The sequence below is a fragment of the Columba livia genome, chromosome 14 (genome assembly GCF_036013475.1).
Source record: "Columba livia isolate bColLiv1 breed racing homer chromosome 14, bColLiv1.pat.W.v2, whole genome shotgun sequence".
In the NCBI taxonomy this organism is placed as follows: Eukaryota; Metazoa; Chordata; class Aves; order Columbiformes; family Columbidae; genus Columba; species Columba livia.
In genome coordinates this window covers 7,008,443-7,032,939 of record NC_088615.1, presented here as the reverse complement: position 1 = coordinate 7,032,939, position 24,497 = coordinate 7,008,443, and the positions used below count along the sequence as shown (strand labels likewise).

Below are 24,497 nucleotides of genomic sequence, written 5' to 3'. Positions count from 1 at the left end.
GACGAGACCATTAGGAACGGCGGGAGAGGTGCTCCGCGCTTTTTTTTAAAAAAATATAGTTATTCTTTGATGAACCGCAGCGTAAAAACCAGCGCAAAGAATCCGAGAGCCACGTTTGCTTTATTGAAGGTCACTACACGACGTCAAGCAGTAACGGCAATAGGCGCCTGGCAGGAAGGGGCGACACACAACAGGGACAGAGGTGGAGACAAGGCGACACCTTTTCCTATCGCCTACAAGCACCTACGGGAAGGGGAAAACACCTCACCGAGCTACTGAGACCGCTCAGAGTATCACCTTGCCGTTGTCAGTGAGGAACGGAGTGTTCTGGAGTGGGGCGCACAGCACTAGCCGAGCACAGGGACACAGTGGCCACCAGCCCCAGCAGGACCATTTTAGGGACACCAGCTTGTCCCTAAAAGGCTCTTTTCCATGTTAGTGTCAAAACCAGAGCAGCTATTTCGGCTACTGAAGAGAAGTCACAGCCAAAGGTTAAGTGCTTTGTTATCTGGACAGGTGAAGCTGCAGAACACGCAAGGACTAGACAGTAAATACCAACTACAAGTCCGAAACTCATGCTGTACATTCGCGTGTAACCTACACCGAGTTGTAAACGTGATGCCTCACTGCTTTGAGACCCATCATCGCAGGATCTAGGCTGCAAGGCACGCATGCCCCAGCACAGCAAGGCAAGGTTTCTAGAGCTATGGGTGGTGTTTTGGGGTAGCGCACCCCCACCTCCCTCCTGGGCAGCTCCGGGCTGGCACAACTATGGCACAACCGTCTCGATGGAGCGAGAGCTGCGGCCGGCTGGTGTTCTAGCCCTTCCCAGCACAGCAGCAGCAATGTTAAGGAAGGTCAATGTCTGAACTGGGGACATGTCACAGGAAGAGCGATCTCACGCACTTGCGCTAAGCTTCTGCAGGTACTGGTGATTCAGTGTCCTGGATATGCTGCGCTTAACCACTGGTTTTAGTTTGGACTACAGCCAAATCACACCCCAGATAAATTACCTCGTGGTGCAGCATTTGCTAGTTAACATGTAACTGTTTTGCCACCTTTACACCTCCCTCCCACTCCTTCAACTGGAATTAGAGTATGAACTGGAACAGCCTCTGGAGTTGTGTGTACACCAGACCTAACCCAAACTCTCTAGGTTTCATCCTCTGATACCTAATTAACACAGATTAATTGATCCAAAGACCGCCAGGCAGCCTATCCAGAGCATCCCTGCCTCAGTCAAGAGCTGTAGCAGAACGTGAATTCCCAGCGCACATCACGCTACCACATCCACCCGCACCACAGCGGGCTCACGGTGGGCTCGGGTGCCACTCAATTCCACCAACACTACGGGACACTACGTTTGGAGATTAAAGGCAAAGAGGTCATTTCCTTTGTGAAAACACATCTATCACCTTGGCTAAACAAGCTACGTATCCCAGAGTGGGAGGGCTGTATTTCCCAATCCCCCACAGCTGGCATATCCAAGGAAGGAGAAAAAACAAGAAAATAAAGTGTTGCTCTGCTGCCAATAATGCAGCAGACATGGCCACATCCTAAAATATTTGTTTGGGAAGGGCATAGCTCTGTATGAAGAAGAATTTCTTCGCTATTGAGTATGTAACACCAAGATAGTGGGTTGACATTAATAAAAACTAATAAGCATTCTTTTGTCTTGATAAACCCAAATTCAGCCAGGTGTAGTGCAAATCTGGAGAAAGTGAGACCTTTCTCTGTGCTGAAACACATGCTGCAAATGTTAAACTAGCCTGTGACAGTGAGGGGAAGCAGAGCGGTATTTAGTGGCCACTACGACAAGAGGAGAGAGAACAAACCATCCCAAAACCACGGCCCCTTCAGACAGCTCCTTGGGACCTGTGGCGCACACCCACACAGCACAAAGCAGCTCTTGCAGAACCTTCCACCGGGTGCTTTCTTCACCGTGACCGTCCATTCTGCACCAGCCGTCGGGGCGCGAGTGGCAGCAGCGTTTAGGGGAGCACTGGACCGAGGCTGAGCTCCACGTGATGGGTGAGCCAGATGACCTCAGAGGTGTGATCGCCTTCCTCAATGGGCCGGATGGGAGCAGCAAGGTTTTTAAACTCGTGCTTCATCTTGAAACTCACGGTCACTTCACCCTCTTCTTTCTGTGGGGTGACCTTGATGAAAACTCCCACCTTATTGGCTTTTCTAAAGGCAATAACGCTGTAAGGCGGGAAACAAAAGAACAGTGGGTCAGCCAAGTTCTCAGACAATTGTTCCAAGATAATTATTCTGACACCACATAACAGGGATGCTTAGTTTATGGCTGAATATGCCCTGTTAGAACAACTGCCCTGTTTTTTAGCTTACTCCCCACTGCTCTTTTTTGCAGGGGGCCCACAGCCCCTCCTGCCTCACCAGCAGAACGTGGGTACCCCCCTTTAGGCTGACAGCTGCTGGCACATCTGTCAAACAGAACACAGGAGTTTTGTACCCAGCTGTGGAACTGGGAAGAGCCACAATAAATGGCTCAGGTTGCTCTGCAAGAAGCTGCAGGATGTTATTTTGTTTTGAAGGCTGGAGGCAACGCTGTCACACACCCTACTGTGTAGTTCTCACCACTGCTGTGAACCCACCGCTTGCAAAGGAAAGGATTACACAGAGTATTCCTGGAGAGAATTAATACCATCATCTATAACTCAACTGCTCTTAGAGCACTCCTTGCCTCAAAGGGAACTAATGTCTCCTGAATAGTCTAAACCTCAAGCAGAAAGATCTGCATTGCTGATATCTGACCCCCTCCAAGAAAACATTAAGAAAATCAAAACCAAACATGCTGAAGACAGAGAGAAGAAGAAGTTACTTGGTTGAAGTCCCAAGTATTTAAGGGACAGGATCCCCACAGGACACACAACACTCACTCAGGGTCATCCTGGAAGTCTTGAGGCTCTGCCAGCTCATCATATTCTGCTGCAGCATCTTTGCCAGCCAGAATCAGCTCCTTGGGAGGAACTGCCACCTGAAACAGAGCATGAAGAAAAGCCTTTCAGCACTGATTACCACCAACACTGTGAGCAGGAGAGAGCTCTCCCCTTCCGAGGGCTGCTTTGCTGCTGTTCAACAGAAAAGTGATTCGTCCTGGGCTTTCCTCTGCTCTGGTACCACCTCACTACCGCTCTACCAGTGAAATCGTGAACCCCTGGGTTCTGGATGTCAACAAACAGATACAATTTCAAAACACTTGATGATCTAATGTTTACATTGGTGACAGTCCCATAAACTCCAAGGAGGAATATGCACCACAGTTAGCAGGGACTGAAAGACACATGGAAAGCGGGACCTGTGGAAGGATAAACAGGAGTGGAAAGCCTTGAAAGGGGCTTGCAGGAGGGTGCGATACCTTGGCAGTGCTGTTAATGTTGTCGGGGTCTCCCTCCTCACACTCGAGCAGTGTGACATGTGTGATATTCTCCACTGGATTGGTCAGAGTCAGAAGGACTTGACTCTCCTGGGGAGATTCAGGAATCACAGTTCAAGAAGCAATTACTCTAAAATTCATCATTACCATTAGCAAGTCTGTCTTCTGTAACGACACTTTCAAAAACCACGTCACATACACTCAAGGGATGGACAGCGAACACCCTCAGTGCATAGGAAAGGTGCCAATGCCATGCAGCACTGTTTTTTAATATAGAAAATACATATATTTGAAATCTAGCCACGATCTCAACTCCACACCTTTTATTCTTCAGGTATTGATGTGTATTTGTGATGCCAGATGTCACACCACACAGTAATCTACTCCTGGACAGTGACAAGTACATGCAGCAGTATTCTGACCACTCCCTTACACCCTGCACCCCCTCTAAATAGAGAGAGCGAAGCCCTCAGGCAGCAACCATCACGCCACGTCACCTTCCAAAAAGGTCCCACATCCACACCTCCCGGCTGCATCTCACCTCAAGACATTTCTGGGAAAAAAAATACTGACCTTCATGTAGCGCAGGTTGGGAATAGACATGATTCGCACTTCAGGGATATAGTTACTGCAACAAGAACAAAGCAAATGACCATGATGGAGTGTGTTGCTGTCTATAACCTATCTCTTGAAGTAGAGGGATGTATTCACAGGCATTCAGCTAAACTTGTTCAAAGCCATTAGAGCTTAGCTTACATTAAACAAAAATGAATTGCCCTTTTGCTATATAAGCCTAATCCTGCAAACTCTTACTCCTGTGTGGGGCTGGAACAGCACGTAGTGCCTTTTTCAAACTGCTGAAATCTTCAGCAAACTTTTTAGCAGATTGCAAAGCAAACCTATTACAGGTGAGCTAAATATAAAGAGGTGATTACACCATCCTAAGAGATGACACAACCACACAAGAGGTCAAATCAAGAGTACAAAAGAAATTGAAATAGAAAGCGTTAACCAAGCATGGTTGTTCTTTCCAATCCCTGTATCTTACTTACACAGCAACCAACTGGATCTTGAATTTGATAGATGTTGGGTTGAACTCTGGTTTGCTCAGGTTATGTTCACATCTCTAGGGACAAAGACATTTTAGTCATCACTCTAAGACAACAGTTTATTTTAAAATTAAATACACAACCCATTTCCCACAATCCAAGTTCTGCGAGCTTAGAAAAAGCGGTGGGTTTTTTTGTATTTAATTACCTACCCGACAACGCAGCGAACGTTTGATCAAGAGATGCTTATGACGTGGGTAGAGCTGGGAAGCGCAGATGGGCTGGAAGTCAGGCTGCAGCAGGCGCTGACGCAGAGTCGTCACTGGGTGCACAACAGAAAGCAAGACCAGATTAGTGATTCATGCAGGCACTGAAGCTCGAGCTACATCGTACATATGCACTGGCCTAAGAGCAAGTATGTCACACACCATATACAGACATGCTACAATCTCTAAGAAATTTAATTTCACCTGCACCCAACAATCCAGAAGCCACTGGCAAGTATCAGTGTTTCCAGCAGTCGATGAACAGAAGGTTAGAGCTGTATAAACAGCTGCCAAGTCTGGGCAAAGTAACACTAGAGCAACATCAGTGCTAGCCCAGGAAAAACAAGGGATGCTGATTCCTATTCAAAGCTCAGCAGGGGTGGAAACTGAATTTTGTAATCATCTAGAAAATAAATTCTTTCTCTTTCTCCACCAAGGGAAAATGAGTATTCACAGCTTTGTAACCCTCACAGCTGGGTCCTGAACAAGTACAATATACAGCTTTTCAGCATGGAGTTTGCATAACTCAGACTCACACATAGAATTAGTGACTACGTGGTTTCCAAGGCAAGGAACTCCATCAGCCAACTTCCCATGGGTTTGTCCCAAAAAACAGGCTCCTCACTGTTCCCAGTCCCTAACAGGCAGTGAGCCACCTGGCAGCCTTCCCCCCATTGGGGGGAAACATGAAAGTTGTCTTCTTTACTAGCATCAGGCTCTCACAATGCTGACAGTCTCATGAGAAAAGGAGAGCAAGATGAACTACTCCTTTCCATAAACCTTTCATGAATTAATTAATTTGGCAGACTTTGTAGACCTGCAGGACTACTGAGAACATCTGTCCTGCTTAGAGCCACCTCAGCTACAAGTCCACATTGCTTCCTGTACCTGCTGGTTTATCCCATTTGCTCCCAAGTTTAATTGGCAAGTTTACAGTATTTGCTGATTAAATCACAAGCCAGCTAAATAACTGGCAAGTGTACGTAAGTTGTTTCAAGCTGATGTCAAAGTAACACACAATTGTTACTAAACAGGTCAGTTTTGGTTCCAACTCCCCAGTAGCTCTGCTACTTCCTTATTTCCTGCTGTCATTGGAAAAAGGACGTCAGCTCTTTTTTCCATTCAAAACTTGACACTTCAAATGCAGAGAAATTAAAGTCAGCAAGAAAATGAAACAACCATTAAGAGCCCTGACGTATTTGGCTCTAATCTTTCGATGTACAACAAGAAGCTAAGTTACCATTTAAAAAGTCAAACATTTTCCACTATTCTAATCCCAGCATAAAAATTACTAAAACCTCAGGCCATTAGAAACCCCACTGCCAAGTTTTCAGGCACTGCCCATATTATGAAATATAAGGGCAAAAAGTGACAGAATATTAAGGCGTTACCTTCTGTCAGATTGATTGGTCTTGTGTAGTAATCCTCAGGAAGAGGTTCCACTTCTTCCACTGCATCAGCTGGCTCAATTTTTATCTCCTTTTGGTCCTCTCCTTCTTTCAGGCTGAAGCAAAGTGAGGGACAACTCAGTCGTAAAATATGGCACGTGTGCTCTGACAGCAACAGCAGTAACTGTGTTGTAACACAGAAGGCAGCGAGAACTGAGATTGCAAGACAATAGGTAACTACACGAGGACATGCGTAGTCCCTTGTTTCTATGAGGGGAAAGCATCTGGAACTGCTGCACAGAGATGCCTGAGGATTTGACATCTCTCTGACGCTACAAAGAAAGCTCCTTTCACTGCTATTTGCTAATATGTTCGTCATCTTTCTGAAGTTGCTTTATTGCTCTCTTGCCTACACCTCCTGCCCTTCCCACAAATACAACCCCAGCTCTGAGACTCACGAGAGTCCAGCAAGTGCGCTGATCGGTGCTCCAGGCCGCTGCCGCTGAAGCCTGGTTCCCAAGCCATACTTGTCCTACGAGGGAAAAAAGGAACTGTCACCTTCAGGTCTGCTTCCTGCTGGGACAAAAAGCCCTACTGCAAACTCATCCTTTGAGCTGCATGACAAGCATAGGAGACAAGCAAAGGAAAGCAAAAAGGGAAAAGTATTCAATGCTTCCCAAGAGGTTGTTTTTTTCTGCTCAAACTGTTAGTAAGGAGAAAACAACTATCACTGCACTGCAGATGGGGAGAGACAGATGAGGCTACTGCTTCTAAAGCTTTTGCTCTTTTCTCAAATGCCTGCACTACTGACATATTTTCTCTTGATCTTCTGTTCAGAGCAACTGCATGTCAAATAGTGCAAAATGAGAGCTCAACTGCCAAAAGACCTGAGTCTATGTGGGTACGCATCCATCTGAAATGCTCTGCAGCACTACCAGAAACAGCTGAAAGGTTCACTCTCCTACAAGCCTTGTTACCTACAGGCCTCTCTCACCAGGCACCACCAATTGGCAGGAATAGCTGAGCTACTCCTCAGCTTTCTACAGCTGAAGTGCAGCCAGGAATCTTCCTTCTGGGCAGGACTGAAAACCTGAATTCTGACCAAATGAGAAATCTGAGCATCAGCCTACTCTGGTGATTTTTCACAGATAAGACGACTGACGTCTATGCCATTTGTCTCAGGCAGGCAGAGAGCTGCATCTCAGCCAAGCTTTGTGAAGGACTGCTTTTCAAGTGGATGTTACTTACCCAAAGACACTGCTCTATTTATAAACTAATAAAAAATGGGGTTTGGAACAGATGTTACCCTCTAACTAGTTAGCCTTCACATACATCTGAGTCAGAGGCCCTGAGGCAAGGTGAAGAGTAGGATCCGTTACTGCCCTTCAGTTGGTACCATGAGAGCTTTAACACCAGCAGAAACTGTGAAAAGACTTACCACTACGTGTATAGTGTGTTGCTGTGGAGAGCCCCCAAAATAGCAGCAGGTAGCAACGGAGACAAAAAATGCAGCCATAAGACACAAGCAAGGGCACAGAGCAAGCACAGTTAATTGAGAAGTAGCAAGCATATGCAGAGTCACCCAGCTAAACAACGTAAGCATTTACCTGCCAGTTACAATAAACAAGTCAATCAGGCCACAATCAAGTCTTAAGGTTAATTTCAGTTGAGACGTCATGCAGAAAAGTTCCAGAAAATCCTGATTTAACTGTTACTGGTACATAACTGTCCTGAGAAAGAGCTACCAGCGGTATCGTGACCGCAGCTGCACTGCATTTCACTGCAGGGCAACAGATTTCTTTGCATGGCAAAACTCTTCTGCCATTATCAGAGAGAACTATTAGAGAGAGAAGCAATATAATACACAAAAATGGGTGTAAAACTACTTGCCCCTAAAGAAACCCATGTGCCCTAGCACATTTTCTTCATCTTGTTCTCAATAAAAAAAGGCTGAGCAGCCCTATCATGCTACCAAAACTACCTGATCTTTCAGGTTGAGGCTGTTGTGTGTCCCTTCTCCTGGTCTGAGAGCACAGAACTCCCAACTCACCGAAAAGGCCAGAGGCATGTAGTTTCGGCGTCGCACCAGCTTCTTCCGGTCCCGCTCGATCTTCTCTTTCTGAGCCAACTGCTGGTAATACTCAACCAGTTTGTTAATCTGGAGGGGTGAAAAGAAACACCCAGTGAGCGGGGAAAGAAAGCCAGAGCAGCTGCAGTATTTTGTTGTGAACAAGCTGGGGTTCCTGCTACTTGTTTCACCTGTTCCTAGTACCAGCTGTATTTTGAAAGACACATTAAAGAAGTCTGTGTGTCTTAACCTACACTGCAGGTGACAAACTGACCCTCCTTTGCAAACAACATCTGTCGAAAAGCCGTGTCCAGTTCTCACTTTGCAGCTGGACAACTGAGACTTTGCACACGCATTTGCCACAACAGGACACTCATGTCACGTGGCCAAACCCGAGCAATTTGGACTAGTGGAGCAACAGCATCTTTCCCCCCCACCAAAGCTGATCACATTTACTGCAGAGCCCTAACTGGTGACAGGGAAGGGAAGTAAAGGTGAAGTTCTGTTTTCCACATCGTAGATACACTCTTGGTCGGAAAACAGCTTTTGTTCATATACATACGCAGCATATTCATCGGTGTCATTTTAACAGCATTATTACATCAGATGTTTGCAAATGAGTTTCAGAAAAGAAGATTTTATACTGCGACATCCATGGGAGAGCCTCCTAGAGGCCTTCCTTCCATTGCATTCAGTCAAGGTGGAGATTAGGAGCTGGAACTGGTATCTGAAGGATTACATAGATGTAGAAAAAGTGACTGAGAGGGCCTGGCACTTCTAACAGCTTTTTCTAGCTGATGCATCTCAGCTTAAGCATGATCTTCCCCTTCACTCACCCTCTGTGTGTGAGGATTCTCCGGCTCCTGCCAGCCACCACTAGCTGCACAACAAAGAGAAAAAACAAAGTCCTCAGGAGAAGATTTCCAAACTCCACATGGAAATCACATCTAACACCCAACTATCTCAGTTTTACTCATAGAATATGATATTCTCTGTTTTCACTACACTTACCTTTGCAATTCTTTATGTTTGTGCCTGTACAAATACACCCCTCTAAAAGCTTTTCACAGGCAGGTTTGGGCTGAAGACGCTTCACCAGCTTTTGTACTGTGTTTTTAGACCATTGCTGCTTGAGAGATACTCAGGAGGGCACCTAGGAGTCACTTTAGCAGCAAGATTTTACAAGAACACTCTCTTACTACTGGCTGCCCACAGCCCTGAGTCTTCAGCTCCCAGTCTTCAGTCACATCAACACTGGAAGTCAGAGGATTTGCTTGGTCTACTCAGCTCCATTTCTGGAGCCAAACAGATACTTTCTGCATGATTTATGCACCAAGAAATAGATGAAAGATTTGTTCCAGTGCTGTCATGAAGAGAAAAACAAACACAGACTAGAAACCCTGGAATAAGCCTTAGTGAACATAAGTGACAGAAAATAAATCAGATATTTACACTGTCACACTGAGCAGCTTCAAACTCTCTGAAGGTACACAAACAAGATCTCAACCGTGGGCAGGGTGCACCAACTAAAAAAGCCCCTTGTCTGACATCTTTCTCATTAGTCAGGTAACACAAGCATGGAAGTGGGTGACATGTTCCACTAACTCATCTCAGATCTTCAATGAGACTTCAGCAACAAACCGTTTTCCTGTGAATTTCAAATTGTGACTCAAAACCTGGACAGATATTATACATATTGTATGGCCAGAAACTAATCTGATTATCTGTTACTTTCAAAATACATACTTGGCTCCTGCTGTTACTCAGTTTTCTGACTTTGACTGTCACTTACCGACAGACTTGTCTGCCATGCCCACATCCCGGGAAGTCCAGCGGCAAAATCCACAGGCCAAGTAATACGCTTTCTTCATGGTAGTCTTGGCCGGGTCGTCAGGGAGCGGAGCAGGAATGCTGGTGGCCCGGGTAGAAAGGGTGTGCATGCAACAGGGGCAGTCAAAGCAGTTAGCACACCTGTAGAGAGGAAGGTCTATAAGACAGTGCTCTGACAAGGATCCCAGGCCAAGGAAAATGCTCTCAACAAGCACATCAAGATTAAACCAACAGGGCAACAGAGCCACCAACAGAAACAGGAGGGGTGCAGAGTCAATATAAGAATGGCAACAGGGAGAAATACCGGGCAATACTAAAAAATCTTTTGTATTATGAAAGCAGGTCTTAAAAAAACTAGAACGTGAAGAGCACATCACACATCATGAAAAGACACTTATTCCCCAAGACTAAACGGTAACAAGAGGCAGTGTATTTTCTTGAAGACTGTTTCAGATCCAGTGAGCTGTTGATTAAGGAAGGAGCTGATTAAAATAGGGAATCCTGATGGAAAAAAAAAAAAAAGCCAAAGTGACCTTACCTATTCTTTTTCAGCTTGGCTTCAGCTGAAGGCATGTTTTCCAGGCAGCTAGGGCAGTAGTGAGAGTCCACCTGATGAACGAGATGGTCACATCACACTTCCTGGCACGCATTTGTCTAGACAACACACTGGCAGCAGCCTGGAGCTCCGCTGCATGATTTAACAGGGTTTTGCATCTGGCAACGGACACGTGAAGTCAGTGAAGACTTCAGACATTTTTTGATATCTGAAATCTTAGCCCACCTCAGCCAAATTCTGATATTCAACAATGTAAGTCAGAAGGTGTTTTAAGTCAGAATAGACTAAACTACTCTGCCTAGTAAATGGGAAAAGGACAACTGGGTAGTCACCTTTTGAGATCACCAGAATTTCATTTTTCATCTTTAACAGCAGGTTTTAACATGCTGTTTTTATATCTAACCTTATTCTGCTCTTGTACTTACACTGGTCGGAAATTCACACATTTCAGAAAATGCTTTGTCTCCGTCTGCTGTCACAAACCAATTTTGCTAATCAAAATGACAGCAGAGAGAAGGAGGACCCGTTGTTAAATAGAAAAACAAACTTATTGTTAAAGATGGAAATGCATGATGACTGCACTCGTCACACTACGGAGGCTTAATGACACATGCAGCCTCATGACAAATCTGTTTTCTATTCTTCAGAAGCTTTCATATTTCTGAACAGATACCTCTTGTGAGATCTGGGTTGCACAGTCATCCTTTTAAGGCTTTTCTGATCTATTGTAATTTCTTAATTCACCCAGACTCCTACGAAATCAATTTTACCAATTTTATTATGACAATGAGTGCAGTAACAGGAACAGGCCCGGGATCCAGGGTTGACACAAGAGCAGCGCTGAGTGCAGGGCCCTGCAGATCATCGCCCCGGCCTGACAACCTACAGCTTAGGGCTGGTCAGAGAGCAAACTCTCCATAGCACAAAGAGAGCAGCTGTGCCCCTGTGAGACAGCACCGGCCTGAGCCCCGAAAAGGGGCGGGAGCTCCCGGCCCTGCTCGGGCTTGGCCCCATGGAGATGTGGGGCGGTGGGTGTCCCTGCCCTCCCGGCCGGGCCCGTCGGGGTGTGCGCATGGGACGGAGTCCTTGTTCCCCCCGGCCTGGCTCCGTTGGAGGGTCCCGCCGCACCGGCCAGGCCCCGCACAAGGGCCGCTCCCACCCAGCCCGGCCCTCCCACCACAGCCTCCACCCCTGACATGCACGCCTCAGCCAATCACAGCCTGAAAACCGCGACAGACAAGGGCGCAGGACCAATCCAACGCAAGGTACCGCCCCTCCCCTCATCCGCTGTTAATCAGCCCGCTCCATGGAAGCATCACTGTGCCCACCCCTTAGCCGAGGCACCAACCAATGCCAAGGCAGAGAGAGAGTGAACGGCAGGAGAGCCGACCAATCAATACGCACAGAGAGTGCAACGTCCCGCCCCGTCACACCCGGCCTCCGGGCGCGGCCGGGCCGGGCCGCCGTTACCTCGTGTGAGACGCACTCCAAGGAGCGGAGCTCGCTGCAGTACCGGCAGAAGTACAGCTGCGACAGCGGCGCCCGCATCTCCTTCTCGCCGCGCACCAGATACAGCACCCGCTCCGACTGCAGCAGCGACGCCATCTTCACAGAGGGGCGGCCACCGCCGCGCCGCCGTCAGACGTCACCACGCCGCCCGGCCCACGTGACCCCTGCCGGAAGGGGCGGTGGCTGCCGCGTGCCGCGTGTCATGGGCCTCTGGTAGCCGGGCGGCGATCGGTACCGGCGGTGCTGGAGGCCGCTGCTCCGCCCGCCCCGCGGGGCTTCCCCGGGACGGCGGCAAGGCCGCGCGTTGCCCGCGGCGGGGAGGAAGAGGACCCGGTCCCGGTCCCGCCCTGCCCTGCCCGCAGCGGGGTCCCGGCTCAGCCGTGTGTCTGAATACTCACTGTGCCCGCAGGGGAGCTGGACCAGGGCCGCCAGCCCGGCTGCTCCGCACACCCCGGAGCTGTTTGTAACACGTTCTCCCGTGTCTTTTCCCTGAGCCTTTGTTCACTTTGCTGCCCACGTTCCCCTGTGAACCCACAAGGCGCCAGACTTCATACCCCAAAACTGGTTTCGCTTCGGTCTCAGGTCACTAAGGTGGGATCCTGTCAAACCACCACAACAGACTGTAGGAAACAATCATCTTGCAAATACAATAGGCCCAAGCAGGATCTGTCAGCAGAGCATATTTTGTTAACGATTTTGCAAGATCGGGTGTTCCACGTAAAGGCAGGCAAATATAATAGGGCAAAAAGCCCCTGTTTGTATCCCCCAAATCTCAGCTGCAATTTCCCCGCCCTGTTCCCCACTGGTTGGTACTTCAGGGTTTACAGACTACCCAACGCCTGCCTCAGTTTACCTGTCTCACTCATCTAAGAGCCCCCTCCCCTTATTGGTTTATTTAAAATACGGATTCCTGGCTCTTTGGTTACCCTTCCCTCTAGCTTAACTTTTTAAATACAGTAATCAGTTTGCATTCCGGGATTAGATTGAACAGACTTTGTTTTACATTAAAGATTCAGAGTCTGATGTCTCTCAGTCCTTCCCCCTTGCTGGGGTCAGGCGCTGGGTCCCCAGCTTTGTAAAAACAACATTTGTCCTTCAACGGCTCCTTACAAGACACCCCCGTATTGCGGGATCTGCAGAAAAGCATGACGTCTCCGGATGCTGTGTCCCCAGAGGTGACAGTCTGCATTAGCAAACACCTCCCCATTGCTCCCAGGCATGCTGTCCCTCCCCTGTCCCCACCCCGCTGTGTCTGTCCCTGCACAGCACCAGCTGTCAACCCCTGGCCTCTGTCCGCTGCTTGCCTGTTCGGCTCCAGAGGAAACCCTGGCCCGCAAGGATCTTCCACCGCTTGTGATAAAACTCCCACGCACTTTTCATCTGACAACAGCAGTAGTGATTTCTGCCACCAGGAACCCGCCAGGTTTTAAGGAGCCACTGAAGGAGGAATGTTGTTTTTGCAAGTGTGGATCCAAGGCCTGACCCAGTGGGTGGGGACTGAGGGACATCCAGCTATCAGACCTTGAATGTAGAACAAAGTCTTGTGGCACTGATCACGGAATGCAACTCGATTCCTGTGGTCAAAAGTTAAGCTGGGCAGGGGAGGAGGAGGTAAGAGAGCCAAGAAACCATACCTTAAATGGAAATAAATAAATAAGGGGAGGGTCGTTAGAATGGGAGTAATGAAAGAGGTAAACTGAGGCAGGCATCCAGGAAGCCTCGGGTGGTCTGTGAACCCTGTAGTACCCAACCAATGGGGAACAGGGGAGGGAATATGCAGCTGGGATTAGGGCAATGTAAGTACTGGCTTTTGCCCTGTTCAGTGTGTGCTTACCATGAGGTAGAACATCCAGTTTTGCAAAATCGTTAATAAAAATATGCTTTGCTGAAAGATCCGGCCTAAGCCTATTATATCGGCAAGACAATAGTTTTTTACAAGGTTTCCTCGGGAAATGTGGGGATGAAGGGTGCGGTGCGCGGGTCCTGCTGCAGGTGACACCAGCCTTGTGTCCCAGAAGGAAAATCAGAGCAGAACACCCCACCTCGCTTCCTGGGGCTGGCTGGGAATAGCGGCTGCTGGCTTTGCCGTTCAGCATCGGCCATGGGCTGGAATATTCCACGGGGCAGTGGAACCATCGTTCCCAGCCGGTGGGCTGAGGTCTGCCGCCTCCCCGGGGCCGCTCTGTGCTGTGACTCGTAAATCACGCCTGTCCCGAAGCCCTGGGGAGCTGGCTGGCACCTCACTGGGGGGTTTATGGAGGTTTTGTTTCTGCATCCTGCCCCTGGCCTCGACGGCAAGTGGGTGCGAGAGAGCCCCGCTGTTGGCGAGGCAGGAGGGGACCGGGGGGCTGTGAAATGTCCCCACGGCACCTCCCTGGCACCCGAGACCTTCAGGTCTAGCTCTGGATGGCCTTCCCCAGTGGGACTCCGTCCCGGCGCGGATGAGCTGGAGTGTGCGTGTGCAGAAAAAAAGTCCTGCCCTCCCTCCTCTTCCTCCTCCCCCCTCTCTCGCTTCCCCGTCCCCTCCTCTCCCCCTCGGGCCGGGCGGGGCGGGCGGAGGGTCCCTCCCCCGGCGGGGCTCCCGCCGCATCTCGCCGGAGCCGGGCAGCACTGCAGGTACGGGGATGCGGGTCGGGGGGGAACCGCTGCTGCCGCCTCTCCCCCGCGGAGGGGGCTCGTCTTTCCCCCCGGGGCTGCCGGAGCCCGGGGCGGCTGCGGGCGGGACGGGCCGGGGGTCGCAGCCCAGTGCTCTCGGTCGTGTCCCCGGAGCCCTGCTGTTAATTAAGGGATTAACTCCGTGACTCAGCAGGAGACACCCCGCGGCGGGGGGGAGGTGCGAGGTTCCCCCAAAGCCAAAGGGGCTCTGGCCGCCCTCGTCCCGTCCTTCCCCCCCCTTGGCAACCCACTCGTGAGTGACCAGTGGGACGCTTGGTTGTGGCTTTGCTTTAGCAGCTCTTTCAACAAGGGCAGCAATTAACAGGGAAGTTTTTTTCCTGGGCTTTTATCCAGCTGCATCAAAGCACATTATAAATCCTGGCGCTTCTGGAGGAAGCTTTTACCAAAGCCCTTTGTTCTCTAAGAGCCCAAGGCCAAGGCTGGAGGTGGCTGTGGGGGTTTCCCTCGGGAGAGCAGTGGGGTGCCCAGTGTGATAGGGGGTTTTCTGGTTCTCCAGCCCCTATGGCTATGGGAGGGATGGAGGGGGCTCCCCATCATCCCTCTGCCTCTTTTTTTGCAGGATGGACCTCCCTGATCCCGCAGGTCCTGCTGCCCTCCCCAAGCACATCCTGGATATCTGGGTCATCGTCTTGATCATCCTGGCCACTATTCTCATCATGACAGCCCTGGTGCTCTGCCCAGCCACCGCTGTCATTATCTACCGGGTACGGACTCACCCCACGCGCAATGGCATTGTGTGAGGCTGCGGCGGAGATGACGAGGGATGGCCAGCTTGCGGGCCAGGGACCACAGCCATGGGACCCTGTGCTAGGGACCCTGGAGAGCCCAATGGTGCACACCAAGAGCTGGGGAGAGAGGGGCAGGAGTCGGGGCGGCCCAGCACCCAGACACCTGCCCCTGTAGCTGGCTCTCACCATGTGAACCCTTTGCCTCCTGTTTACTTACCGAGCTCACGAGGACTGTCGGGGAGATGGCAGCCTGGGCACCAGCACGGAGATGCGTGACTGCAGATGCTTCGAGCTAGAAACAAGTCACTGCTGTGAAGCAGACAGGTGGGATTTCTCCTTCGCTGGCAACCCCATCTTCTCCCAGGCAAACAGCAAGGAGTGGAAATGCTCTGCAAAGTTATTCTTCTTTGGAGTTCCAGCTGTTGAGGTGGTTGGGAAAGAAGGGTCAAAGAAAGATGGATATGGCTTCTGGTCATGCATTCAGAGACTCAGCTATAAACAGTAGTGCCAGAGCCCGTCCTGGCTGCACAGCAGGCGTGCAGCTGGCACCAGCTCCTCCTCTGTCAGATATCTGCCGAATTTGTAGGAAAAACCCTATGGGCTGCTCGGTTCCTCTGGGTCTCGCAAGGCAGAGGAACATGGGCAGTTCCTGCCCATACGACAGCTGCGCTCGGTGCTCCTGCAGATGGGAAGAGCTCCCACCACTCACCCAGCACGCCGGCTCCACTGTGAGGGTCTGTGTGCCCCTAATCGCCTGGGCTGGCAAAGCGGGAGGAGCCCAGGGGTTCATGCCCAGGCAGTGGCAAGAGACCATACAAGTTCGCACATTGCCTCTTGCTCCAAAATAAATTGAATTTATTCTACACATGAGCGTGTTGTGTAGCTCTGTCCAGGCTACAGATGGTGTCTGGGGGACATGTGCATCATCTGAGGTACTTTGCAGCCCCAGAAACCCTCCCCACACTGACCCCCTGCACTGCCTTGGCTCAAGGTCCTCAGGGTTCTTGCCCGGCCATTGAGCTTGCTGGCCACAGCCTCGCAAGAGGGACACGGTGCCAGGCTGGCCCCACGCTCCTGGGCTGCAAACCTGGATCTGGCTGTGAGAGCGACAGCATCCATCAGGCAGTAAGAGGGAAGGATCCCCAGGGACTTTCTGACAGCAGCGACAGCTGCTTTTCTCTCGCTCAGGCGTCCGGCATCGCTCTCCCCCACCAGCCTCGTGCCGGGCTCTGGTGTGTGGCATAAGTCCTGGGGCTGAACCGGCATCCCGGTGACTCACAGCGGGAAAGGTCACGAATGATGGGATGAGTCGGGCTGGGATGTGGGGAAATGCTATGGTGATGCTGGATCCCATTTTCTGTGCTGGAAAGAGCAGCCCCATGGTGTTGGAAACCCTGCATCCCATCCCTGTGCAGCTTGATCCTCAGCAGCCAGCACGGGGTTTGTTTTTGGCATTGGGGCTGGAGGGGCAGGCAATTCCCAGGGAAGCAGGACCTTGCGTGAACACCTCCCTCCCCGGGGAGGGAGCCCAGCACGGGGCCACAGCCCCCGGGGAGCGGAAACGCCTGCGCTGGAGCTGCGGTTGTGCCGGGCAGGGCGCGGACATGTATTCCTTGGCCAGCCCAGAAATACATTTCTGTTTCGAGCTGTTGTCTCTCTATCCCCTCTTGAGTTGCAGAGTTTGAGGCAAATAACCAGTTATTTTCCTGTTGTTCCCCTTCCTTCGCTGGCACAGCACAGCAGCAGCAGCTGGAGGAGATTAGGGCTGTGCTGGGTGTGGGCAGCCCTGTCCCTGCCTCCCCCCACACTCTACCCTGGCGTCCTTTCGCTGGGGTCACTGGCGGGTGTGGGGACTGCCATCAGAATCTGGCACCAGCAACCGAAGCTGAGCAGCTTTGCTATGAGAGGAATGGGGAAGAAGCCACAAATATTGGAGTGGTTTGAGGAGAAAGCCTGGTTTGGAGCAAAACACCCGAGGAAAAGCACGCAAAGCCCCCCTGTCCCTGCTGTTCTCACCTCCCTGTGCCCTGTCTATGAGCAGCCAGGGGGTGCAAGAGGTTTCTTTTCATGGTAGAAGTTTTCTGGGAAGTTTCAAGCCCATGGCAAACAATTCCAGGAAAGGCATTGCAAAGCCTTGGAAAGATGGGTTTGCGCATGACAACAACAAACTGCACAGGGTAAAATGGCAGTGGGGGAAGAGCAGGGTGAAGCTGGGTCTTTTTTAAATAATGAAAATGAAGGGGATGGACTTGACAGATGTGCACTGTTGAGTTAGAAATTGCTCCTCCAGGACTGAGCAAGACAAGCAAATCCCCTCACAGCCCTGTTTTCAGTGCCTGAACAGTGCTGGAGCTTGGAGCCAGTGTTTGCACATTGTTTTGCTGAGGAAAAATGCCTTTTCCTGCCTGTTAGGGAGCGGGTCGAGCAGCGGTGACGCTGCGGCAGGCAGGCGCGGTGCGGGTGCCGGGGTGATTCAGCGTCTGCCGGGATCCTTGCCTGCCAGTGCTGGTGGGAGCTGGAACATGGCAGGAGTAGCTGCCAGCCTGGGGCTCCTGCTGGGGGTGGGGGGGTGTGCTGGCAGCTCCGGTGTGGAGGGGCTGGCACAGGATGCTGGCTGTGGCTCATAAAGAAAGTTGTGGGGAGCCCCAGCAGCAAGAGCTGACCCTGAACATCTTGGGTGCTGTGGGGGGAAGCATCGCCTGGAGCAATTGCTGATAAAGGACCCAAACATGAGCCCTGTGGCCCCAAAGGGAGGCTTGTGGGATCCCAAACCACACCCTGCACTCCCGGCTGTGGTGGGGTCTCCAGGAGCACTTCGCAAACACCATGGGCTCGTCCTTCCCCAGACCCAGGGATGAGCAAATCCCTGTGGGGTCGGAGCACTCGGAGGGGCTCCTTGTGCCGGAGGGGAGAGCAGCAGCACTCAGCAGCCACCCATCTGCCCTCCTGTGCTCAGCAGCAGCAGGTCACCGTGTGCCCCTGTCCCCTTTGGATGGGGGGCAATGGGCCAGGGGCATTTCTGCAGGGGGCAAATCTCTGACTGAGAGAGAAAGGGGAAGGGGCAGCACCTACAGCCATAGCCTGGAGGAGCGGGGGCACTGGGGGAGGGGATGTCCCCACTCCAAGGGGTGCTGGCCACTGTCCCCAGCGGGGAGGTGTCTGTCAAACCAGGACAGCGCCTGCAGGAGCACAGAGGCTTGGGTGGTGAGCGCTGGGGGGCTGCGGAGGCGGCGGCGTGTGGGGAGCCAGGCGCCAGGGAGCTGGGGCCTCTCGCCCGGCAGAGCTTGTTTTGCTTTCTCCTCCCGTTGCACACCCAGAACAAAAGTTCAGAGGTTGCCCCGGGACTGATGCTGCGCCAGGCTGACAGAGGGAAAGCGGCACCGCTGCCAGCCGGGACAACGCTGCCTGCCGCTGCCCCGACCCCTCGCTGCTGTCCCCGACATGCTGCTGGCACCAGCCCCGGTGCTCTGCGTGGAAGAAGCTCCTTGCTTGGCTCTGGGACAAGCCCAGCCAGCAGTGGGGCATGGGCCTCACCACTGTTTTTCACGTTCCCTGTGCTCATCATGGCCCTACAGCCTGGTGCAAGGTCTCTGCAGCCCCCAGCCCATGGCTTGGGAACAGCAAGGGAGGCTGGTGGCAGCAGCAGCACGGTGGCCAGGGGGCTGGAAGCGCCTGGCCTCCCACCCTCAGATTCCTGCCAAACATCTGCAGCAGGCGGGGGCTGGCTCCAGCCCAGATCTGGTGGAAAAACAACCGAGGAAGGAAGATCATGCGAGGGTCAGCCCGCCCAGTGTGCCTGCCATTTGGGGTGGAGGACCCCGATCCAGAGGGTGGAGCAGCACGCTGCCCTCCAACTGTCTTGCTGGAGCTCCCAGCACCCTAGACTCCCCCATGCTGCCTCCGGCATGGCATGGCACAGCATAGCGGGGACACTGGATGACATGCCCAGGGTCCCATGGGAGGTCAGTGGCAGAGATTGGGTCAATCAACTGTCGCTCATTAAATCCTCCTTCGTCTGCCACCCCAACCAAGGCCAGTTTGGCACCAGGACCCAAGGAGAGGGGACTTGAAGAAACAGGCCCCTTATTTTTACTTTGGTTTTAGGTAAATAAACTTGAGGAGTGGCTCAGCCTTTCCCTGTGCATGGTGGGGATCAGGGACATGTGAAAGGGACACAACCACGCTGTGCCACCACTGTGTCTGCCATACTGCTCCTCCCAGCCCCCAAGACCCTGCTAACCATGGGAAAGCCACCAAAGCCCCACACAGGCAATTAGGGGATATAATTAGAAGTCAGTGACTGTTCCTGTGGGGGGAAGTAGCAGGGCAGGGAGCACAGCCCCAAGCAGTTCCCCAGCTCTGCCCCATGAGATGGCTCAAGCCCTGGCCAAGGTCAGCAGCGTCAGCATCTGGGGAGCACAGCACCATGCCAGGGAGCGTGGCTCTGTGCCAGGAACGCACCAGTCCCTGTCGGCTGCAGGATGCAGCCAGGTGCAAGCAGCATGTTGGCCCAGAGCTGCAGCCTCATGGCCCCAAATCTTCACAGAGCCTGGGCAGTGTTGGGGCCAGCCCGGCCGCTGGGGTGTTGTGTTGGGCTCTGAGCAGTCTCCCGGCAGCCGCTGAGCATCTTGGGGGTTTGCCAGGACCTGGGGGAGCACCCCACACAGCTTGAGGACCCAGGCCAGGTCAGGGCTAAACCACTTCTCCAGCTGCAGTGTAGGTTTAAAGTTTTGGGAAACACTGCCTGTGACAGCGGGACCCACAGCTCTCCTGCTCCATGGGTTCCCCAGGTTCCTGGCGGACATACCTGACCCCCAGCTCTTCCCAGCCAGGGCTGCCCTGAGAGCCGGACAACATCAACCTTTCCCAGGACACAGCATTCCTGCCAGCAAAGGACACGGGATGGGAGATTGTTCCCAGCCTCTCGCAAGCCCATGGCCCCGCTCTCCTTCCCTGGTGGCATCTCCAGCTGTTGGCTCAGTGACAGTGCCCTGGCAGGGCTGGCCCTGCTTTCTAGTAAAGCCAAACCTCATGCTGACAGCCACGGTCCCCCCGGGGCTCACCCACTGCCACCCCATCCTGCCCTCTGTCCCAGGCCAGCTGCCATCCCAAACCGCAGCCCTTCCCCAGTGCCCCTCCAGCCAGTTAATCCTGCCATCAATTTTTTTTTCAGAATTTCAGAGAATTTACACCTCACCATGGATATTTCCCTTGGAGCCAGCCCAGGGTAAATGTTTGCATTCCCTGAGTATGCAAACAGGCCCCTGGAAACTCCTTCCCCTGGGGACACCAAGGGCTAAGGGATAGCCATGCCGTGCCCTTGGCCACAGCAGGGTCCCCATGGGGCTACGGTCCCTCAGCCCCAGCAGAGCAGACCCCCCAGGGCTGCTTCTAGGGGCACCCTAAATTGTAGGGCTGCAAAAGAGAGAAGTGTGATTAACCCTTCCTACCCTGCGCAGCGCAGCCACGGCAGGGGAGGACGCCAGCCCCAGCTCAGCCTCCCTGGGGATGCTGCTGGGTCGGTTCAGTCCCTGCTCCTCGGGTCCCAGCACTCTGCTAGGGGTGGATGTCACCTTGGCTGGGTGCCCTGCACAGGGTGGGGACATTTGCCTGGCATCTCTCCCACCCTACAGGTTTTTAATCCCCAAGTCCTTGGCTCATATAATGTGTTGTATAAACTCCTGAGCACATGCAGCTGCCCTGTGTGTTGGCGTGTGTGCCACATCCCTGTCACACCGAGGTGCTGCCACGGCACTGCCACCCCCCTTCCTCCCCAAACACCCCGCACGGCTGGCGCCGTGTCCGTCCCAGGGCCCACACGGTTAACGCCGTTGTCAGTCCGTCCTTCCACCGGCGATTGGCTCCCCCCCCGCTCAGCCCAGCAGCTATTTCTCCGCTGTCGGGCTCCGAGGTGGCAGAAGGCGACAGGGAGAGGTGTCCCCTCCCTTCAACCTCGCCACCACTCTCCCCTGGGGGTGTGAGGAGGGTGTCCACACCCCATACCTGCCCCTGCAATGGGGGGCTGGTCCCGCAGCGCCTGGATTTTGCCCCTTTTCTTGGCTGGGCTTGTCCAGCCGGGACAGAGCCAGGAGAGGGAGAAGGTAAGGGGGTGGGGGAGACCCCATGGGACTGGGTGGGCTCTTGGATGGGATGTGGCACCCTGGGGACCTGCTTGTCCCCAAGGCTTGCAGCAGAACTCCCAGGGGTAGGAGTGGGGCACAGTGGCCCTGTGACCCCCCCCCACCCAGTCCCAGTGGCTGGATCATGTGGGGTGTTTTTCTGAGCTAGTTCTTACAAAGGGGGAATTGCTGTCCTGGGGTTGGGGCAGAGTGGGACAAAGCCTGCCCCCCCCAGCATTGCCCCCATAGGGGCAGAACATGGGGCTTTTGTTCCATGCACAGTGTCCAGGGGGGTGCAACCACGTTTGGAGGGTGCAGGGACCTCTGTGTTCCCACACCTCGGCAGGCAGAGAGCAGGGTTACAGTCACCCCCAGCCCCCAGCCACCCTCCCTGCCCTGCTACCAGGATCTGGCCGGCCCATGGAGGACAAACTCTCCAGGCAGAGCCCCTATGACTTTACCTCCTGCCAGCTCCCAAAATAGCTCCTCGGTGACACTTGCGTGAGCCTGGGTCCCCTCATGGGGACAGAAGGTGGGTTCCCCTGGGTTAACCCCTGCAGCACTGCAAGCAGAGGCTGCTCCACCCCAGCCCTTCACTGCACAGGTCTGATCCAGTCCCAATCCGTCTCTTGCTTGGGCCCGGCTTGGCCATGGCACAGCACCCACTGCGGCTCCCAGGCACCCTGGCTGCCCCTGCCCCTCTCGGGCCCAGAGGGGCTGGGGCTGGTCTCCCCCTGTGCTAATACGCCACCTCCGGCTGTTGTCCAGTCTCTTGCCTCATCCTGGCTGGGTAAACATCCCTCCAGCTGCAGCCAGATGTGCTGATCCTTTGTGCACACGCATGTGCGTGTGCTAGCCAGCCTGTCCCATCACCATGACCTTGGCATGGTGGAGCCGGGCTGCTGCCAGCAGCACTCAGGGCAGGAGACACAATGCTGGCAGCTACCGTATCAGTCAACGCCAGGAATGGATCTGCTGCTCAGGGGGTATGGGCGGCCAGCAGCCTCCAGCCTGGTCCCATTGGATGCTCCTCACCCCACAGGTGAAATGCTACGACTCAGTGCCAGGCACCATCTACGACTACGGGGCTCTGACCATCGATGGGGACGAGTACATCCCCTTTAGGAACTACGCAGGGAAGATGGTTCTCTTTGTCAACGTGGCCACATACTGAGGCCTCACCCTGCAGTACCTTGGTAAGCGTCCCATGGGGCACGGGCACCCCAGGGGACAGGACAGGCAGCTGAGGAGCAGGCGGTGTCACCCAGATATGCAGCCCTCAGCAGGTCTCCATGGTCCATCCTGCCCAGGGGAGGCAGGGGAAGGGGTAACGCCTGCTTCCCAGGACTGGGCACGGCTGGGGATGCTCCGAGGGGGTCAGTGCAGCTGTGTGGGTGAGTCCAGTCCCCCGTAACCCACCCCGGCTCTGCTCACACACAGAACTGAATGCACTACAAAACGAGCTGGGGCCCTATGGGCTCGTCGTCCTGGGCTTCCCTTCCAACCAATTCGGAAAGCAGGAACCCGGCCAGAACTCGGAGATCCTCCCTGCTCTGAAGTGAGTACTGTGGTGGGGGCTGCAGGGCACCTGACCCACCCAGCTGGGCTGGGGTCCTCAGCCAGGCAGCAGGTGCATAGGCTCCTGCTGGCTGTGACCCCCAAAAGCACAGAACTTGGGGTGCAGCACTGAGAGCTGCCCATTGCACAACTTCCTGCCCACCTACCCCTTGCAGGTATGTCCGGCCAGGTGGTGGCTTTGTCCCCAACTTCCAGCTCTTCCAGAAAGGGGATGTGAACGGGGCCAAGGAGCAGAAGGTCTTCACCTTCCTGAAGGTGGGTGCCATGGCAAACGGGGGTGAGGGAGGCAGCACTCAGCTTGTTTTTTGGCAAGGCAGTGATGCACTGGTCCCCTGTTGCAGAACTCCTGTCCCCCGGTGGCAGAGGAGTTTGGGAACCCCAAGAACCTCTTCTGGGAGCCTCTTCGGAACCACGACATCAAGTGGAACTTTGAGAAGTTCCTGGTGGGCCCCGACGGCGTGCCTGTCATGCGCTGGTACCACCGCGCCAACATCGCCGTTGTGAAGAACGACATCATCGCCTACATGAGGCAGCAGCAGCAGCAGCCGCTGCCACAGGGCCAGTAGAGGCTGGGGCCACCAACTTGCAGGCAGCTTCTCGCCTTTTCCTGCAACGTCCCCAGCTGCTGCAAGGCTGCTCCCTGTACCCATCCCCTCCTGGGACGCTCCCCAGCAGCAAGCTGGCACACGCCCCCCTCCATCACTCTGCTCTCTGCCACCCGCCAGCCAGGATGCTGGGCCACCTGGTGGCAGAGACCTCAGGGATTGGAGGGGGATGTTTCCCAATAATCCTGTGTTCCAGCTCCACTCCCAGCAGTGTCATCTCCTCCTGGCCACCAGTTTGTCCCCCTTGTGCCCCCCGCTCTGCCATCCCACCTTGCCAGGCAGCAAGGGGATGCAGGGGCTGTCCGCCCCCGGAGCAGAAGACCCCGTCTCCATGAAGGCTCGGCCCGAAAGCCCCCGGCAGGGGGCGGGCCCGGCCCGATCCTGCCGGGCATGGAGCAGCTCTTAGTGCATTCAAGCTGCCCGTGCTCCCGGGGCAGAGACGTGCTCCTCTCCCAGCCAGGTGCAGTCACAGCCCCTCATCCCCTGCCATAGAAATGCCAAATAAAGTCTCTGCAAACACACAGCCCTGCTTCTTGGCCAGGGGTCGGGGGAAAGAGTAGGGGGCACAGCAGTCAACCTGGGGATACCAGAGTGGAGGGATGGCTCCTAGCTGAAGAAACCTCACATTTTTTTTAGGGCAACTGCAAACACAGATTTATCATCACAGCCCAGCACTGGAGGAGAGGATGAGGGAGAAGGGGTTAGTGCAGAGCATGGTGTGGAAA

The 24,497-nt window shown here is 53.5% G+C and overlaps 3 protein-coding genes across 10 annotated transcripts; 2 read left to right on the top strand and 1 right to left on the bottom strand.

Annotated features, from left to right (window-relative positions):
• Positions 1-101: 101 nt before the first annotated feature.
• On the bottom strand, positions 102-12,241 carry DCTN4 (dynactin subunit 4). Of its 4 annotated transcripts, none has more exons than XM_065029766.1 (14): positions 12,028-12,241; positions 10,540-10,610; positions 9,964-10,142; positions 9,008-9,051; positions 8,154-8,261; positions 7,542-7,562; positions 6,562-6,635; positions 6,107-6,219; positions 4,662-4,771; positions 4,453-4,526; positions 3,974-4,028; positions 3,383-3,490; positions 2,904-3,001; positions 102-2,205 (listed from the first exon to the last, which is right to left on the bottom strand). In XM_065029766.1, exons 1-14 carry the CDS (start codon positions 12,160-12,162, stop codon positions 1,992-1,994), a joined length of 1,404 nt encoding a protein of 467 aa, XP_064885838.1. In that variant the 5' UTR covers positions 12,163-12,241; the 3' UTR covers positions 102-1,991. The 4 variants fall into 4 exon arrangements, with proteins under 4 accessions (XP_064885838.1, XP_021144674.2, XP_064885840.1 ...); XM_021288999.2 differs by lacking the exon at positions 12,028-12,241 and adding an exon at positions 11,328-11,749; XM_065029768.1 differs by lacking the exon at positions 7,542-7,562 and having other exon boundaries at positions 12,028-12,238.
• Positions 12,242-13,653: 1,412 nt separating this feature from the next.
• On the top strand, positions 13,654-16,335 carry SMIM3 (small integral membrane protein 3). 5 transcript variants are annotated; one of them, XM_005503387.3, is made up of 2 exons: positions 13,654-13,677; positions 15,302-15,713. In XM_005503387.3, exon 2 carries the CDS (start codon positions 15,303-15,305, stop codon positions 15,480-15,482), a length of 180 nt encoding a protein of 59 aa, XP_005503444.2. In that variant the 5' UTR covers positions 13,654-13,677; position 15,302; the 3' UTR covers positions 15,483-15,713. The 5 variants fall into 5 exon arrangements, with proteins under 5 accessions (XP_005503444.2, XP_064885843.1, XP_064885842.1 ...); XM_065029771.1 differs by lacking the exon at positions 13,654-13,677 and adding an exon at positions 13,839-13,862; XM_065029770.1 differs by lacking the exon at positions 13,654-13,677 and adding an exon at positions 14,526-14,682 and having other exon boundaries at positions 15,302-16,335.
• A 4,935-nt stretch (positions 16,336-21,270) lies between these two features.
• GPX3 (glutathione peroxidase 3) lies at positions 21,271-24,293 on the top strand. Its single transcript, XM_005503383.4, has 5 exons — positions 21,271-21,571; positions 22,632-22,785; positions 23,030-23,147; positions 23,323-23,422; positions 23,509-24,293. Exons 1-5 carry the CDS (start codon positions 21,485-21,487, stop codon positions 23,731-23,733), a joined length of 684 nt encoding a protein of 227 aa, XP_005503440.2. The 5' UTR covers positions 21,271-21,484; the 3' UTR covers positions 23,734-24,293.
• The last annotated feature ends 204 nt before the right edge of the window (positions 24,294-24,497 follow it).

Bases quoted from the DNA above. Each gene is read 5' to 3' on its own strand.
- DCTN4 (XM_065029766.1), bottom strand. From the start codon at position 12,162: ATGGCGTCGCTGCTGCAGTCGGAGCGGGTGCTGTATCTGGTGCGCGGC. The intron at 4,527-4,661 runs GTAGGTAATTAA...CTTTGTCCCTAG, and splicing joins AACGTTCGCTGCGTTGTCGG to AGATGTGAACATAACCTGAG. The intron at 3,491-3,973 runs GTCAGTATTTTT...GAATCTCCCCAG, and splicing joins CCAACCTGCGCTACATGAAG to GAGAGTCAAGTCCTTCTGAC.